The 17,663-nt window shown below is 37.4% G+C and overlaps 1 protein-coding gene across 1 annotated transcript in view; it reads right to left on the reverse strand.

Annotated features, from left to right (window-relative positions):
* Nucleotides 1–17,663, reverse strand: part of CAPS2 (calcyphosine 2) — a 40,291-nt gene that overhangs the window by 2,647 nt on the left and 19,981 nt on the right. The window contains 8 exon segments of the mRNA XM_052640775.1: nucleotides 2,892–3,011; nucleotides 4,182–4,336; nucleotides 5,881–5,954; nucleotides 6,921–7,039; nucleotides 9,298–9,391; nucleotides 9,481–9,576; nucleotides 10,416–10,490; nucleotides 16,368–16,487. Coding sequence (XP_052496735.1) covers nucleotides 2,892–3,011; nucleotides 4,182–4,336; nucleotides 5,881–5,954; nucleotides 6,921–7,039; nucleotides 9,298–9,391; nucleotides 9,481–9,576; nucleotides 10,416–10,490; nucleotides 16,368–16,487 — 853 coding nt within the window.

Raw genomic sequence — 17,663 nt, forward strand, 5'->3', positions numbered from 1 at the left:
CTCTCTTTCCTGAAACTGAAGACTACCTTTTGAAACGCTGGTTGCTTTACTGCTCCTTTAATTCAACGCAATCCTGTGGATCATAAAATGCATTTCACTGAGAAAAGGAGTCGATCCATAGAAACACACAACAGACCCACAGCAACATCTCACATTTGCAGATGAGCCAAAACTAGAATGAAGTTTGTTTATTTACAATAATGTCACATATATATGGTACCTCTTATAGGCTAAATTGCATCCTCCCCAAAATGCATTTGTTGAAGCCCTAAATCCAAGGACTTCAGAGTGTGACTGCAGAAGACAGTGTCTTTAAATAGGGGACTAAGTTAAAATGAAATCATTAGAGTGGACCCTAATCCAGTGTTTCTGGTATCCTCATAAGAAGAGGAGATTAGGACACAGACAACACAGACTGAGGGACTGACCCAGAGAACACACAGTGAGAAGACAGCCAATTAATTACAAGCCAAGGAGAGCAGCTTCAGAAGAAACCAAACCTGCTGACACCTTGATCTTGGACTTCTAGTCTCCAGAATTGTGAGACAATAATTTTCTGCTACATAAGTCATCCAGTGTATGGTATTTGTTGTAGTAACCCTGGCAAACTAAGTTTACTTTTGCCTATTCCCTGGATTTAGAAAAGTCAGAGGAACCACTGATCAAATTGCCAGCATCCGCTGGATCAGTAACAAAGCAAGAGAGTTCCAGGAAAACATCTACTTCTGCTTTATTGACTATGCCAAAGCCTTTGACTGTGTGGATCACAACAAACTGTGGAAGATTCTTCAAGAGATGGGAATACCAGACCACCTGACCTGCCTCCTGAGAAATCTGTAAGCAGGCCAAGAAGCAACAGTTAGAACTGGACATGGAACAACAGACTGGTTCCAAATAGGAAAAGGAGTACATCAAGCCTGTATATTGTCACCCTGCTTATTTAACTTATATGCAGAGTACATTATGAAAAATGCTGGGCTGGAAGAAGCACAAGCTGGAATCAAGATTGCCGGGAGAAACATCAATAACCTCAGATATGCAGATAACACCACTTTTATGGCAGACAATGAGGAAGAACTAAAGAGCCTCTTGATGAAAGTGAAAGGGAGAGTAAAAAAGTTGGCTTAAAACTCAACATTCAGAAAACTAAGATCATGGCATCTGGTCCCATCACTTCATGACAAATAGATGGGGAAACAATGGAAACAGTGAGAGACTTCATTTGGGGGTGGCTCTAAAATCACTGCAGATGTGACTGCAGCCATGAAATTAAAAGATACTTGCTCCTTGGAAGAAAAGCTATGACAAACCTACACAGCACATTAAAAAGCAGAAACGTTACTTTGCCAACAAAGGTCCGTCTCGTCAAGGCTATGGTTTTTCCAGTGGTCATGTATGGACGTGAGAGTTGGACTATAAAGTTGAGCGCCGAAGAATTGATGCTTTTGAACTGTGGTGTTGGAGAGAATTTTGTGAGTCCTTGGACTGCATGGGGATCAAACCAGTCCATCCTAAAGGAAATCAGTCCTGAATATTCACTGGACGGGCTAATGCTGAAGCTGAAACTCCAATACTTTAGCCACCTAATGCAAAGAACTGACTCATAGAAAAAGACCCTGATGCTGGGAAAGATTGAAGGCAAGAGGAAAAGGGGACAACAGAGGATGAGATGGTTGCATGGCATCACCAACACAATTTGAGTAGGCTCCAGGAGTCGGTGATGGACAGGGAGGCCTGGCGTACTGCAGTCCATGGGGTCACAAAGAGTCGGACAGGACTGAGAGGCTGAGCTGAACTGATTCCCAGAAGCAAGGCTTATGAAGGAGACAGCCCCTCAGTTTCTGTTCTTGACACTCACATCCATCACCAGGACATGTAAGGTAAACATGAATGCAAATTTATAAGTATTATGTGGTTAATTTAACATAAGGTTTTTATCTTGCCTTTTAACCAGTAAAGATATAGATTTTTATATTTTCCATTTGTGCCCAATGTAATTGTTCAGACTACTCTGTACACAATATCTTTGTTTCAATATGGGATATGTATACATTTCATATTAGGTACATATACAAAAGAAAAACTTCATTTTCAAAAGTATGCTCTAAAATTGGCTACTAGGACCAAAGTAATATGTTCTCTCCTATAAGCTCAGGGCTCTCTTTTCAAATTATTGTTTAACATGGTCATTTTTGTCTTCATTTTAACGTTTAGCAAGCGTATTTTGAAAGTAGAGAAACATCTTTTAGTCATCAGGCAAGGGTCATACGCACTGAGCTCGGACCCTTGGGCTGCTCTGATGCTAGCGATCTTACATGTGTCCTCTTAGCCCGGTTCTGTGAGGTAAGAGGCTGAGGCTCGGGGGATATTTAATAATTGATATAGACATACAGCTTATATGGAGCCAGAAATTTATGGAATTAACAATTTGTAAACTGAAATTTAATTTCAGATTTTATTTTCTTTTTACAGTATTTTCCTTAAACATAGGTTGTCTTGCTGTATAATGGGTAGATTTGTACATGTATGTGTGTTTTTGTGCTTTACTAAACCCACAGTACACTGCAGGGAAAGGGATTAAAACTTTTTCAATGGTAATTCATTAAAGATTTAAGAATGAACCTAACAATCTATTAAAAGTAACTATTTGGCTTCCCTGGTGGTGCAGAGGTTAAAGCGTCTGCCTGCAATGTGGGATGCCTAGGTTCAATCCCTGGGTCGGGAAGATCTCCTGGAGAAGGAAATGGCAACCCACTCCAGTCTTCTTGCCTGGAAAATCCCATGGACGGAGGAGCTTGGTGGGCTACAGTCCACGGGTCGCAAAGAGTCAGACACGACTGAGCGACTTCACTGTCTTTACTTTCACTAGAAAGGTTACTTTACAAAGTTACCTTTCGAACAAATGATTTCCTATATTCATTCATTTCACCAATTATGGCACGTTTGAATTCTCCATAATCAGCCCTGCCATTGTCACTGCTATTTAGGATTAGCCACAAAGACTCAAAATCCTAGAAATAATCAGAGAGAGATTACTGTTACACCTTTAAGTTACATATGGCCACGACTATAATCATCATAGCATTTTGTTATATCTTTTGTTATATCTTATGTTTAGGGCTATACCTAGCCCTAAACAAGGTAGTAGACTTAATAAGGAAATTCCAAAAGTCGCATATAAATCCAATCAAAGGTGCTAAGAAAGCTTAGTTAGAGGAACTCTGTAATGGGGATAGTTCCATAAAGTTAAGAAACATTTAAGAATGGTAATAAACCAAGTGTATCATTTTAAATTTATTCTTTTCAATAAAAATGCTACCATTTACTTGAATTTGACCATTTAATTATTTGTAATGTATTGTATCTGTGACAATTAAGAAGTCACTTTACTAACTGGAATGCCTCCAATAGGATGAGGACCACTAATAATATGAGAATATATATGAAGTGGCATAAAGAAAACATTTACATTTTGGGTAAATGGTATAGAGAGGATCAGGATTCGGATGGGATGCTCCTTTAGGCGGAGGTGTCAGTGAAGTGCTCTGAGTAGAGAAAACCTGAATGGTGAGAAAATCCAGCCAGCAGACGCAGAGGTTGGCTGGACCTCCAGTCACAGTGGAGGGACCCAGGGGTGTAAAGGCTTTGGGGCAATTCCTGGAATGGTCAGAGCATGTCTCCTCTTAAAGCCTTCACACAGGCTTCTCCCTTTCCTCAAGCAGCCACTGTCTGATCCATGCTCCTCCTCCCTTCGTTTGCCTAATCCCTCCTCAACCTTCAAATCTCAGTTCTGATACATACCCACTCCAGAAATCCCACGAACTTCCTTCTCCATAACCTGGCTTGCAATTTATCTCACATGTTCTGAAGGCATTCTCTCTTTAACACTTACCATGCTTTTTCTGTAATCATTTCTATCTTTCTTTTGATTATAAAGACCTTAAGACTACAAATATGCCTCAGAGTTAGAACAATACCTGCTTATTAGGCTCTGAATAAGCATAGGCAGGAGGGATGAATGCTGACATTTAAAAAATCAACAGGATTTTCCTGTCGGCTTAATACTGATAACGAGGCATAAAGAAGGAGACAAATGAACTACAAAAACTTCAGTAGAAAAGTGAGCGAGGCCACTTAAGAATGATAGTCACTCACTGCAGGGAATTATCTGTGGTACCTACGTTTTCAGACACTTCTAAGCGAAATAATTTTAGAGCTTGCTTAAAATCTGCTTTATCTAAAAGTCCGTTTCCTTCTTTGTCCAGTTGTTGAAGGTATTTTCCCAATCCAGACAAAATCCGAACACCTCTTTTACGAAGTTGTCCTTTCAGCATGTCTGTTTAGGAAGAAGAGTGATGGAAGCTTATTATCCCTATGCATACATGAATCAAGTTGCAACTGTCTCTCTGGTAAAAAGAAAAAAAAAGTTGATACATCTGATATAAGGGATGTGAATATGCAACCTTTTGTACGGCTGACAAAAGGCTTTGAAAAACAGAATGCTTTTAGTAAAGTGGGTTATATACAAAAATCACATGTAAAGTATATCAGAGCTATAGCGCCACTGTGTGGTGAGAGTGTTATATTTTAAATATAGGAAAATAATGGTTCACTTTATCAGCATGAAAATAACCTCAGCGTTACAAATAAAATCTTCATGTTTAAAAAATCTTCTCGGCTTCCACTTCACCTGATGAGCCTATGTTTTTTAATCTTTTTCCTCTTTCTTTGTTGCTACCAACTGAATTACAAGTTTTTGAGTGATCTGCCTGACAGTTTATCAGTTCAAAATTTCTAAAATCGTTTGGAATCTTCAAATTACAGCACATATTTAATAACATCAAGGCTTTAGAATACTATCCTATACTTTTACACTTAAAGTAACACTTTTTGCTAGGAATTAATAACAAGTTTTATCCTTAGGCCCATTCTCTTTGTGGGACAGATGCAGTTTGTACCATCTTCACTTAAGAAAATATAGGTAACGTTACCAAAGCAGTTACTAAATATAATGCATTAGAGGGAAAAAAAATGTCACTAGATACAAGGGTGACAAATAATACTGATCATGATAGAATAAACTTTATTAACAATAGCATCAAGGATATTTCAGAGATAAACACCAATCCTAGACAACTTTCAAATCTGCTTTTAGCCTTGTTGCTCCCATATCATCTTTATATGATAAATAAGGACTTACCAAAATTTATAAATTATATCTTGACTTCTGTGATGACTGGTTTAATGCCTTCCTGCCTTCTTGACTATGAGAGTCAACAAAGGACTTGTCTATTTGAGCCTCATAAACTGTACTAATTACAAGAGTAGACTCTAGAAACAAATCTTTAAAATATGTTAGTGTACAAACCTACATATATTTCACATATTACCTACAACAACTCTGAAATTAGTAAGAGGTTATTATACCCATTTTAGACATAAAGAAAGAGGTGCAAGAGATACACACAAAGTCATATGTCTCCTGAATGGTGGGTCCAAACATGGCTTCCAGTCTAGTATTTTTTTCCTACACTAGGCCACCACAAATCTCTTCATGATACCATAATATATAAAATGAGTACTACATAGTAAAAATCACATATCCATTTCATAGATTAAAACCACACCATCTAGTGCTTTCTAATGTTTAAGTTCATAAATTATACAATACTAGTTATTCAGTTAGACTCATTGAAGTAGGAGGAATCCTAAAAACATTTTTAAATATGTATTTGTGTATAAAATAAAAAGATAGGCAGCAAATAGGCAATATAAATGAAGTGTCATAAAACTAAGTAATATCTGGAAAATACTGCTTTACTCCTTACAAAGAAAATGGTTGAAAATAAATCTATTTGAGAGTATAGTAATGATACACACCTTGAATGGCCTTGAAAATCATCCTATCATTAGCTTCTTCATCGGTTACATCATCATGTTCCACAGAATCAGTTCTGCAATTGACATGTCCATTGTAATACAAATATACTCTTTTGCAGTCTTAGTATAGGAACTCTAAGATTTCCCTGCTTTAGACTCAAAAACTTCTCAAAGAAAGATAGAAGAGTACTTAGGGGTTAATCAAGTCTCCCACCTTTGCTTGCTGCTTTAATCCTGAATATGCTAAATCAAAACTAAAATCCTTATATCTCCCAAGAACTACCTTTAAGCATTATATTCAGTTTTATAATTATTTCAAGCTTCTTTTTAAAAACTTAATTAAAACTATTATTTAAAAGCAGTTTTACCTTTAAATGTAAAGATGTTTAAAAAGCAAAAAAAAAAAAAAAAAATACAATCATATTGAACAATACAGTAAAAGACAGTAAAAGACAAGCACAGGCTTCCTTATAGCCAATTTATGGCAAATGGCCTCTAATGCACTGATAGTACACCAGTTACTGTATTTTGACCAAAAAAGCACTCCACAAGAATAGCATAAATATTTTCTGTGGTTTAAAAAAACCTCAAATTCATTTGAAAGCTTTTGATTCGTAGCATTATTTTTTCACTATGTATATTATCAATCAATGGTCCACAAGCATGTGGGACCAAGATTTTTTTAGTGCTTAGAAAAAGCACCACTCTAAAAACATGGGAAAAGTTATTATATTATACCATATCTCATCTTTATTTTGGTAGCATTTACTAAAATTAAAATGTTATAGTATAGGCAAATTAATTAAGTACTTTAACAAACTTAAAATGGGACATCTTAAATCTCCATTGGATTGTAACTGTTCCCACACATGGAGTGTATTTGAGTACACAATATAGTACATAAAATAGACATGTATAGCTATGCTTTATTTTTTTAATATAAATCTTAACTAAAATCAAAACACTTTGATATAGAATCTCACTTCAATATAATAAAAAATAATAATACTTCTAAAATGACAAATGCATGTGTGACTTACTTGAGAGAATCCAAAGCTCTCCAGTCAACATTTGTGATTCGAAGTGTAAGCACTGTATTTTCTTTTACACTTTCTGGAAGTCTGGGATGATCAGAGCTCAAAAATGTCAAGTTTGCACCCTCAGGAAGTAAACAAATGAATTATTTTAACTATGAAGTATATAAGAAGTAAAATACAACTAATGGTAATTTTAAATATTCAATTTTGATTACATCTAATACAGTATACTTTTATTCTAATACATAAGTATATTGAGAGAATGTTTAGAAATCACACAGACTTCAGCAAATAATATACGAAAATAGAACTAATTTCACAATCTCCCAGTTAGAACAATCTTAGATATAAAAATTGATGTGAAAAAAAAAAAAAAGAATAATTCCAGGTTTTTTTTTTAAGAATCAGAGGAAAAAAGAACAAATTATCTCCATGGAAATTATGACACTCCAAAACACAGAAATAGAGCTATTGATCTACAGAAAGATGTGCTGCAAACTGATGAACTATGACAGCTTCATTATCCTCTTTCACCTGGTATTTTTAATATGATTGCGTGCATTTATTTATGGCTGTGCAGGGCCTTCGTTGCTTTGTGTAGGCCTTCTCCAGCTGCAGAGAGCGGGGGCTGCTCTTTGCTGCAGGGTGCAGGCTGCTCATTGCAGGGGCTCCTCTGGCTGCGGGGAACGCAGACTCTGGTCACGTGGGCTCCGGTAGCTGTGGCCTGTGGGCTCTGCAGTGCAGGGCAGGAGCGGTGGTGCAGGGCTTGGCTGCTCCCTGGTATGTGGAATCTTCCCATACCGGGGATCCAACCCGTGGCCCCTACACTGGCAGGTGGATTCTTATCCACTGCTCCACCAGGGAATTCTTTCACCTGGTATTCTGATAACAAATATTACATAAATGTTAAACTAAGCTTAACCTGTTTAGAGCATCAAGGCTTTGGTGAAAAAATTCCCCTCGAAAATCCTTCATCCAAACTTAGAAAATTGTTGTTATTTTAATTTCTGAGTTTCTCAAATATAGTCAAATATAAATAAACACAAATTTAAAATAATATGCTTAATTATCTCTTTCAAAAATCAGGGAAGAGATTTCTTTCCTTTTTCCTAGAGCATTTACTTTAGAAAACTGTAAGTACTTTCTCCACTCTTGGACATGTATATAAGTTCTCTTGAAATTATTATTTAAACAACAGAGACTATTTGATATGTGTAATGTAATTCAATCCAATCTGGTCCTTTGTACTAGTCTTCAATCCGTTCCCCAGACCGCAACCAGAGAACTCTGTCTAAATCACAAACCTACTAACGCTACCTCCTTTCATTCCATCCACCTTCTTACCTTTCAGTGACTCCCCAAGACATTTTAGATAAGTCTTTAACAAAAGCCCACTCTTAGTAAGTTCTCATTTGTCTCTTGCCAGTCCCTACCTTGAAGTCGAGATCAGTAGGACTGAACTCCTTTCAGTTCTCAAAAACAGCCATGTCTTTGGAGCTTTTGTTCTCTGCATGACCTGTCTCCTCGCCTGAAAGCCTTGCCTCCCCTCTTCCATCTACACATCATCGCCTGCCTACATTCGGGTTGGGTGGCACTCCCTGAAGAAGCTTCCTTCGACTCTGCAAAACTGGGTCACTGCCCCGCCTATCTGGCCCTCTGATCTCTTTCCCACTGGAATATAATTACCACAAAAGCAAGGATTCTTTTCAAGTTATTTATAGTTCTATTTCCAATGCTTAGCCTATGAGTGTATGTTATATATGAATGATCATTGTGGGTAGTGAGATAACATGACTGTGATTATTTCAAATTTCAGAGCACTATACAGCTTCTAACATTACATATGATCATTTCACACTAAGGAATCCTTGTGATATGCCATACCCCAGGAGTTGTGCCAAGCAGGGAAATCACAAGAAAGATGAGCTAACCAGGAGATCTATGATAGCTCCAGAAACCAAGCACTGCTCTGCGTGGAGAAAAACGTATGTCCCCAGAAGATAAGCCTGCATTAGGTGGAGAATTACTCCTGGTTCTATTGAAGTAGCCACTCACCCAGTGGTACAGCCTCTAAAAGCACCAAAACACCAGCTCTCTGGGGCTTCCATTGCAGGACAGGTTGAGGAGGAGGGGCGGTGGAGCTGAGTAGGGTCACAAGGAATAAATGCTATGCTTAGATTCAGACCACTGGGATCTGGACCTGAGAGGCAACCCCTCTCCTAGAGAAACATCAACCATTAGCCAATATATAAATGCCCCTGCTCAGGAAACAGGGAAAAGAATAAACTGGAAACTAGAAACCCTGCTCCCCTAGCCCCACAGGATCCCTCAAAATCCAACACCAGGTAGTAAAACATGAGCACACACACACTCAACTTACAATATAAAGATCACCAAGTTGGTACTGCTTTCCTTTTCTTCGTCCACGCTGATGACAATAAACGTTTTTTTGAATAAAAGGAAGCACATTTGTTCTAGAAGTTAAATGACAAAAAATGTGAAATTATTCAGCTTCTCTGGGAAACAGTCATCTTGAGAGCTGTAACGGTCTTTAACAGCATACCTATTTTTCCCAAATTGCCGATACTCATAAATTGTAAGGGACTGGTCATGAGTGAAAAAGAATCCGACCAGCTCTCTGCAAGCATCACGTCCATTTCTAGAAAAAGAAAATGGTATCAAAGATTTTCAAATAGGATACTTTTCATATTTAATGATAGATGGATTCTATGCGTCAAATGGAGATACCAGGATTTGCTCAAATGTGTGGTTATGGGAAACCACAAGGAAACAATGACAGAGCTTGCTGAAGTGTCAACTTAATTCTGATTCGGATGGAGAAAAAAGCTTCACCTTATACTAATATGAATATGGATATATTACAATGTAGATTACTAATTTGGCTTAGACTTTTAAGATAGTGAAAGACATTAAAAAAATGTTGAGCTTGCAACAAGCCACTAGATATACATTTATTACCTTTTGTCATGGAAATTTTAAAATCACTGAACAAATATGCTAATTTTTAAAAAGCCACCTTACCTTTAATCTTCATGAAGAACATCAAGTAACATTATGTGTCACCGGCAGTTTGTAAGACTAGATAACAGATTTAAGAACCACCTTCCTTGTCATTTTATTACATCTACTGTTACTTTAAGCCATTAAAGTGAAATTAAATAAATTACATAAAGGTTAATTTTTAAGTAGTTTAGAATCTTCTAGCAGTAACATGTATCTTTAAAAATTCACTTTATTTCTTTTTGAAAGACATTTTAAAATCACATTGTAAATAATTTCTAATTAAAATGTTTTTCTTTCAGACTTATACTCCCCATAATTTTTATAAGAGATTAAATATATATTACCTGAAAATGTTTGTGGTACATTCACTTAAATGTAACAAATTTAACTGATTTAATTATTGCTACCTCTATTTGAAAAGAAGATACCTTTTAATAATCATAGGATTAAAAAATTTAATAAAGTCACAATTACCTTGATATGATCCTACCATCAAACTGCACTTTATGAGAAAGGATATTTTCAGTTAATGTAGACTGGGTTCTTATCCTGGTAAGAAATACAATTGTTAATAATTATTTTTAAAGTACCTACATTAGATAAGAAAGGTACCTAAAAGTTATGTCAATATTTTCAAATGTACATACTAGATAAAGATGAGGTTTAAGCCTCTTTTTATTCCAGACTGCTATTGCTATTGCAGACACAGAAGAAAGAACCCTGAGCTGTGGTATATAATGGGCTTCCCTGGTGGCTCAGTGGTAAAGAATCTACCTGCCAATGCAGGAGACATAGTTTTGATTCTTAGATTGGAAGATACCCTGGAGCAGGAAATGGCAACCCACTCCAGTATTCTTCAGTGGAAAATTTCATAAACAGAGGAGCCTGGTGGGCACAGTCCAAGAGGCTGCAAAAGAGTCAGACATGACTTAGCAACTAAACAAAAACAACAAATTGTACATACTACACGAATAACTTCTATGCTAGAACTTACCATATCAAAGTGCTACACAAGTCAGTATGAAACAGAGATAGCATGTTTGTGCCTGGCACTGTTGCAAGGCTAACCGATAGCCATTTCTAACCCTCTTCTTTGCCTCTCTCCCATCACTGAATTTGCATTCTTAATCTCTTACAACTAGAAGTGACTAAGGGACCCAGTTCTTCCAGTAAACTTCCAGGAAAGACTTTCTTTTGTCCTGATAAGAGAACGGCACGGAAAGAGTTCCTGCCTGTGAACACAGCGGGGATGTGATGCTAGTAGCCACAGCAGCCGTCAGGCAACCACAACGATCTCAGGGAAGCCAGCCCAGAGCTGTGCCTCACTAAGCCACTGAACCAAAGCCAACAACTGGCCACCTCCAAGCAGCCAGTTGTATAAGGAAAATAAATCCTGATTCGTTTAAGCCACTGGCAGTCAGGTTTTCAGTTGTGGGTAGCCGAAAACATTCCTTGCCAAAACAGAGTAGAGACAAAGAGTGCTGGATGAGGTTCCAGTCTTGGCCATAGTTCTAGCTGTGAGACCTCAGATCAGTTATTTAATCTTTATGGCTTTATGGCTATGATCTCACAAAGACTGCCAGTCCTAAAATTCTGTTTCATAATATGAAGCAAAACCCAACAACACACACTTTGACACCCTACTACCAATATTCTCCTCTGAAGAGTCAGTGATGTCTCTTTACGTCCCTTCCTAAGTAGTTTTATGATATTCCCATAAAACTGCAGCTATAATGAAATTGCAGTAATGTAGCTCACTGAGATCTTGAAACGTTATACCTCTATAAAAATCCAGGTCTCTATGAAAGGTAAGCAACATACAGCAAATAAGAACCTGTCAATCAAATGAGAGTTCTGAACACAGAGTGTAGCCATGAGAGATTGGTCATCTCAATTCAATTTAATCCATTAGTAATAATGTGATCATTGAATGCCCACTATGTGCCTGAAACAGTTCTGAATGCTGAGAAAATAAAAGCAATAAGAATAATAGCTACTATTTATTAAGAACCTCCTAGACACTAGTCTATATTAAAATCTTTTTAATGCGTATTAGTTCATTTAATGCTTGTAGTAACTCAATGAAGTAAGTGTTATTATCCCCGTTTTAAAAATATGGTTTATACAGTTAAACAGTTAGCACATGACATAGCCAAAAAAAAAAAAAAATGCTCATAATCATTATATTATTTTGCTTCTCAAAGGTAAACAGAACTCAGTTTGACAGTGATAGATTGAAATAACAGTTTCAAGGATTCTAGTTTTCTTGAAAAGACAAAAAAATAGGCATTTATATTATAAAATGGGAAGTTCCATGTTGGAGTTTTCAGTATCCGATACGTAGCACCAATACTTCTCTAAGTTCTTAACCAACAGAGGAATAAGAATCAGGCGGATGAAGACTCACATATAAATTTTCTTATTGCTAAAGCAGTTGGAAACCATGGTTTAGAAATGTAGCAACAAGCTAAGTCCTTAACACTAGAATTAAACAGACTAACCCACTCATTCCCACTGGGGAAGCACCCTGTAAAGCTCAGTGCACGGGACAGAATGTGTACTTCTGCAGACATCTGGGTCAAGGAACAAGAGGGGAGGAAGGCCTGTACTACACGTGCCAATGCCTGCTTCCCACTCTATGGAGCAGAATTTTTTCCTCCTCTTCCTCTGAGAATAATGACTAAGGGCAGTGAAGTCCATCAATTCAATAATTCTAATCAAACTCCCACAGGATTTTTTGTAGAACTAGACCAGCTAAATCTAAAACTTATATCGAAGAGGAAGGAGCCAAAGTGTGCTGAGACAATACTAAAGCTAAACAAGCTTTATATATTTAATATATAACAGTACTAATTAAGACAGGATAATTCTGGTGCAGGGATGTATAACAAGTAGATGTGACTGAAAAAAAAAAAAACCAACCTAGAAACCACCAATACATTTGTAACAAGTATTATCTGGCATTACAAGTCAGATAAAAACGAGTTGGTGGTAGGGAGAGATTTCGTAAAGAAGATACAAGAGACACTAACAATAAATGGAAAGATTGGTAAACTGGTCTACAATAAATTTAGTAACTTTTGTTCATCAAAAGACATGATCAAGAGAATGAAAAGGTGACCAGAGGATAGGAAAAGACCCGTCCAACAAATAGAGCTGAAAAAGGATTTATAACTAGAATATATAAGTTCCACAAATCAATATGGAAAAGATAACCCAATAGACTTGCAGGGACTATATAGAATATCCTATATGAGGATATCCAGATGACAAACATACACATGCAAAAGTGCTCAACATCATTAGTCTTTAGTGAAATGTAAGTGAAAATCACCAATATATACCCATAAAATCACCAATATATACCTATGTTCAAACTACTGCACAATTGCACTCATCTCACAAGCTAGCAAAGCAATGCTCAAAATTCTCCAAGCCAGGCTTCAACGGTACGTAAACCATGAACTTCCAGATGTTCAAGCTAGATTTAGAAAAGGCAGAAGAACCAGAGATCAAATTGCAAACATCTGTTCGAACATCAAGCAAGAGAGTTCCAGAAAAACACCTACTTCTGCTTTATTGACCATGCCAAAGCCTTTGACTATGTGGATCAGAACAGACTGTGGAAAATTCTTCAAGAGATCAGCATACTAGACCACCTGACCTGTCTTCTGAGAAATCTGTATGCAGGTCAAGAAGTAACAGTTAGAATTGGACATGGAACAACAGACTGGTTCCAAATCGGGAAAGGAGTATATCAAGGCTGTATATTGTCACCCTGCTTATTTCACTTATATGCAGGGTACATCATGAGAAACGGTGGGCTGGAAGAAGCACAAGCTAGAATCAAGATTGCTGGGAGAAATATCAATAACCTCAGATATGCAGATGACATCACCCTTATGGCAGAAAGTGAAGAGGAACTAAAGAGCCTTTTGATGAAAACGAAAGAGGAGAGTGAAAAAATTGGCTTAAAACTCAACATTCAGAAAACGAAGATCATGGCATCTGGTGCCATCTCTTTATAGCAAATAGATGGGGAAACAATGGAAACAGTGACAGAATTTATTTGGGGGGACTCCAAAATCACTGCAGATGCTGACTGCAGCCATGAAATTAAAAGATGCTTGCTCCTTAGAAGAAAAGCTATGACCCACCTAGACAGCATATTAAAAAGCAGAGACATTACTTTGCCAACAAAGGTCCATCTAGTCAAAGCTATGGTTTTTCCAGTAGTCATGTATAGATGTGAGAGTTGGACTATAAAGAAAGCTGAGCGCCAAAGAATTGATATTTTTGAACTGTGGTGTTGGAGAAGACTCTTGAGAGTCCCTTGGACTGCAAGGAGATCCAACCAGTCCAACCTAAAGGAAATCAGCCCTGAATAATCACTAAAGACTAATGCTGAAGCTGAAACTCCAATACTTTGGCCACCTGATGTGAAGAACTGACTGCTTAGAAAAGATCCTGATGCTGGGAAAGATCGAAGGCAGGAGGAGAAGGGGACCACAGAGGATGAGACTGTTGGATGGCATCACCAACCTGATGAGCATGGGTTTGAGAAAGCTCTGGGAGTTGGTGATGGAGAGGGAAGCCTGACATGCTGCAGTCCATGGGGTCACAAAGAGTCGGATAGGACTAAGCGACTGAACTGACGGATACCCATAAGAGAAACTAAAATGAAAAATATAGATAGTTACCAGTACTTGTAAAGATACGGTGCCACTAGCACCTTCTTACTGCTACCGGTGGGAGTTTTAATTGCAACAACCACTTTGGAAGACTATTTGTCAGTATTCTTTAAAGCTGAACAAATGCATAGTAGATGGGCCAGCAATTCCACTTGTAAGTGAGTACTGAGCAGAAATGAGTACATGTGCTCACCAAAAGGCATGCACTAAAGTTGATGGCAGCGCTATCCACAAACTGCCAAACGTCCACCAACAGCTGTGAGTAAACAATCTGTGGTATATCTATATAATAAAATGCCGTACAGTAAGGAGGATAAGGGACAACTACAAATAACACAGATTAAACTCGCAAACGTAACGTTAAACAAAAGAATTCAGACTCAGAGTCCAAGTTTTGTGAGTTCATGTAAATTCATAACCAGATAGTAGCAATCTACAATGTTAGGATGGCGAGGCTAACCTGGGGCGGCAGAGGAGGTGTGAAGTAACTGGGGTGCTGACCTGTTTCTTGGTGTAGGAATAATGCATAAGTTTTGTTCAGTTTGTGAAAATTCCTATGCTGTACATTTAAAGTGTACACTTTGTGAATGAATGTTTTATTTCTATAAAAGTTTACTTTAAGAAAGAGAAGTTTAGACATATGGTAGCTGAGATTAGCTATAAGATTAGCTCATATCCTAATCTTCAGGTCACATAATTAATTTACACATGATAACAGGGACTTTGCAAACGTGATTAAGTTAAAGATCTGGAGATGAGAAGATTAACCAGGATTACACAGGTAGGTTCAGTGCAATCACAAGAAGGATACGTGATACCTACAGAAGAGGAACAGCAGAGTAAGAACACTCCTCTTCTTTGAAGATGGTGGAGGGACCACAAGCCAAGGAACAAAGGCAGCCCCAAGACACTGAAAAAGGCAAAGAAGTGGTTCTTCCCCGAAGCCTCCAGAAGGAATGCAGTCCTGTCAGCACCTTGATTGTAGATTTCTGAACTCCAGAAGTGGAAGAGAATAAATGTGTGTCGTTTCAAAAGTACTATTTGTGGTAATCTGTTACAGCAGCAATTGGAAATTAATACATGATACCTTCAATATTTGAAGGTATGGAAACTTCTAGAAGATAAGAAAAGGCTTCTAGAAATAAAATAAGAATGAGACCAAAAGACCAAAGTTATAAGAAAGTACTGACAATTACAACAATCCGAAAATATTAAAAAACTGCTCTAAGAACTGGTGGGTTTTCTATTCTATTAAATCTGAGGCTAAATGTCAGTTATTGGCGAAGTTGGTGAGAACTTCCAGTGGACTGCACCAGCGAACTATAAAAGTTCATACCAAACCAAGTACTTTGTACTTCATAAAGTACAAAGTAAAAGACAAAAAGTAATATTTTTTTAAAAAATACTAATTTTGAATATATTATGTCATCGAAATTCAGCCAATATATATTGTGTATATACAAATGTCTCAGTTACTACATTGTGTCTTTTCACACCTATTGTTGCCTAAGTTTCTGGCTGTCATTCCTAAATTATAAATAGAAGATCTGGAGGGCAAAGTTTACCCCAATATCTTAAAGTGACAGAACTGGGATCTGAACTCCAAAAATTCCACTTTCCTTTATACAGAACAGATAAAAACACAAAGGAAAAAATTTCCATTAGATACAAAAGTACATTTGAAAAATATATTTATAACATACTACATCCTTATTTTATATAAAAACCCTCTTACTTTGTTTCATGCAGTGTTCTTTTCCTAAATCGAATAGGTGCCAGCTTTGAATCTGGAAGGATATGAGAAATTTCTTGCTTCTGAGAGGTTAAATTTTGCTCTGGATCACTGATTACAGCCCTATACAGGAAAACACAACAGTCTGACAATTAAATATTATAATGAAATGCTCTAGTATTCACATATTTATAAGCAGTTGGAAAAACCCATATACAAATGCCACTTTATACTACTGGCAGAATGAATGATCTGTCAGATATTAAATGAATAAATTTAATAATTAAAAACATCATACAAGTGAATATTCTTATCTATTTCTTTTTCCATAAGTATTATCTAAAAATAAATTGAAATTTTTGAGAGGATTTGGAGCTTCAGGTCTTCCTCTTACTATTCTTTAAACAAAAAGACACTGTACCAATGACTTCTGAATAAAAGACAGGAAGTAAACTATGTGAGCAACCATATGGATTTCTGGGGTAGGGAGGAAGCATTCTGAGCTGAAGGGAAAATAAATGCAAAGTGCCTGAGACATCAGTGAATCTGGTATGTTTTATAAGGGAGGAAGCCAGACGGCAAAGCAGAGTAAACAACAGAGAAGTAGGAAAAGGGGTCTGGGGTCTAATGGTGGGCAAAACATGCAGGGACTGGGGAGAATGTATTACTGACCCCAGATTTTTAGCACTCCTTATTCACGCCCTTGGCATGCCCTCATTATAATGGTAGTGTACTTTCTTTGGCTTTAAGTTTAGCCATTGCAAATGCTTTGGCAGCAGGATGGCTCTGCTGGTCTGACTTGAACTAATTCATGCAAGTGTGGGTTGTTTGGGAATCTGTTCATCTAGGATAATCTTGGCTAAGTGGTCCAGCTGCATTGTAGGGAAGGACTTTCCTTTTGAGAACAAGTGGGTTAACCAAGCTAACAAAGATGGCAGAAGCACAAAAAAGCAAATGGAAACATGAGGTTTTTTAAGGATTAAACTCAGAATTAAGCCCACTGATTTTGGTCATATATAATGGGCCAAAGTAAGCGAAAAGTAATAGCTACTCAGCCAAGTCTAACCTGGACAGCTGACCTGAAGACACATGAGCATTAATTAATGACTACTGTTTTAAGCTACTAGGTTTTATAGTGATATGTAACCAATACATGTGCATACTCAGTCACTTCAGTCATGTCTGACTCTGCAACCCCATGGACTGCAGCCCACAAAGCTCCTCTGTGCATAGGAGTCTCCTGGCCAGAATACTGGCATGGGTTGCATTTTCCTCTTCCAAAGGATCTTCCCAACCCAG

Source organism: Budorcas taxicolor, chromosome 5 (genome assembly GCF_023091745.1).
Source record: "Budorcas taxicolor isolate Tak-1 chromosome 5, Takin1.1, whole genome shotgun sequence".
Classification (NCBI taxonomy): Eukaryota; Metazoa; Chordata; class Mammalia; order Artiodactyla; family Bovidae; genus Budorcas; species Budorcas taxicolor.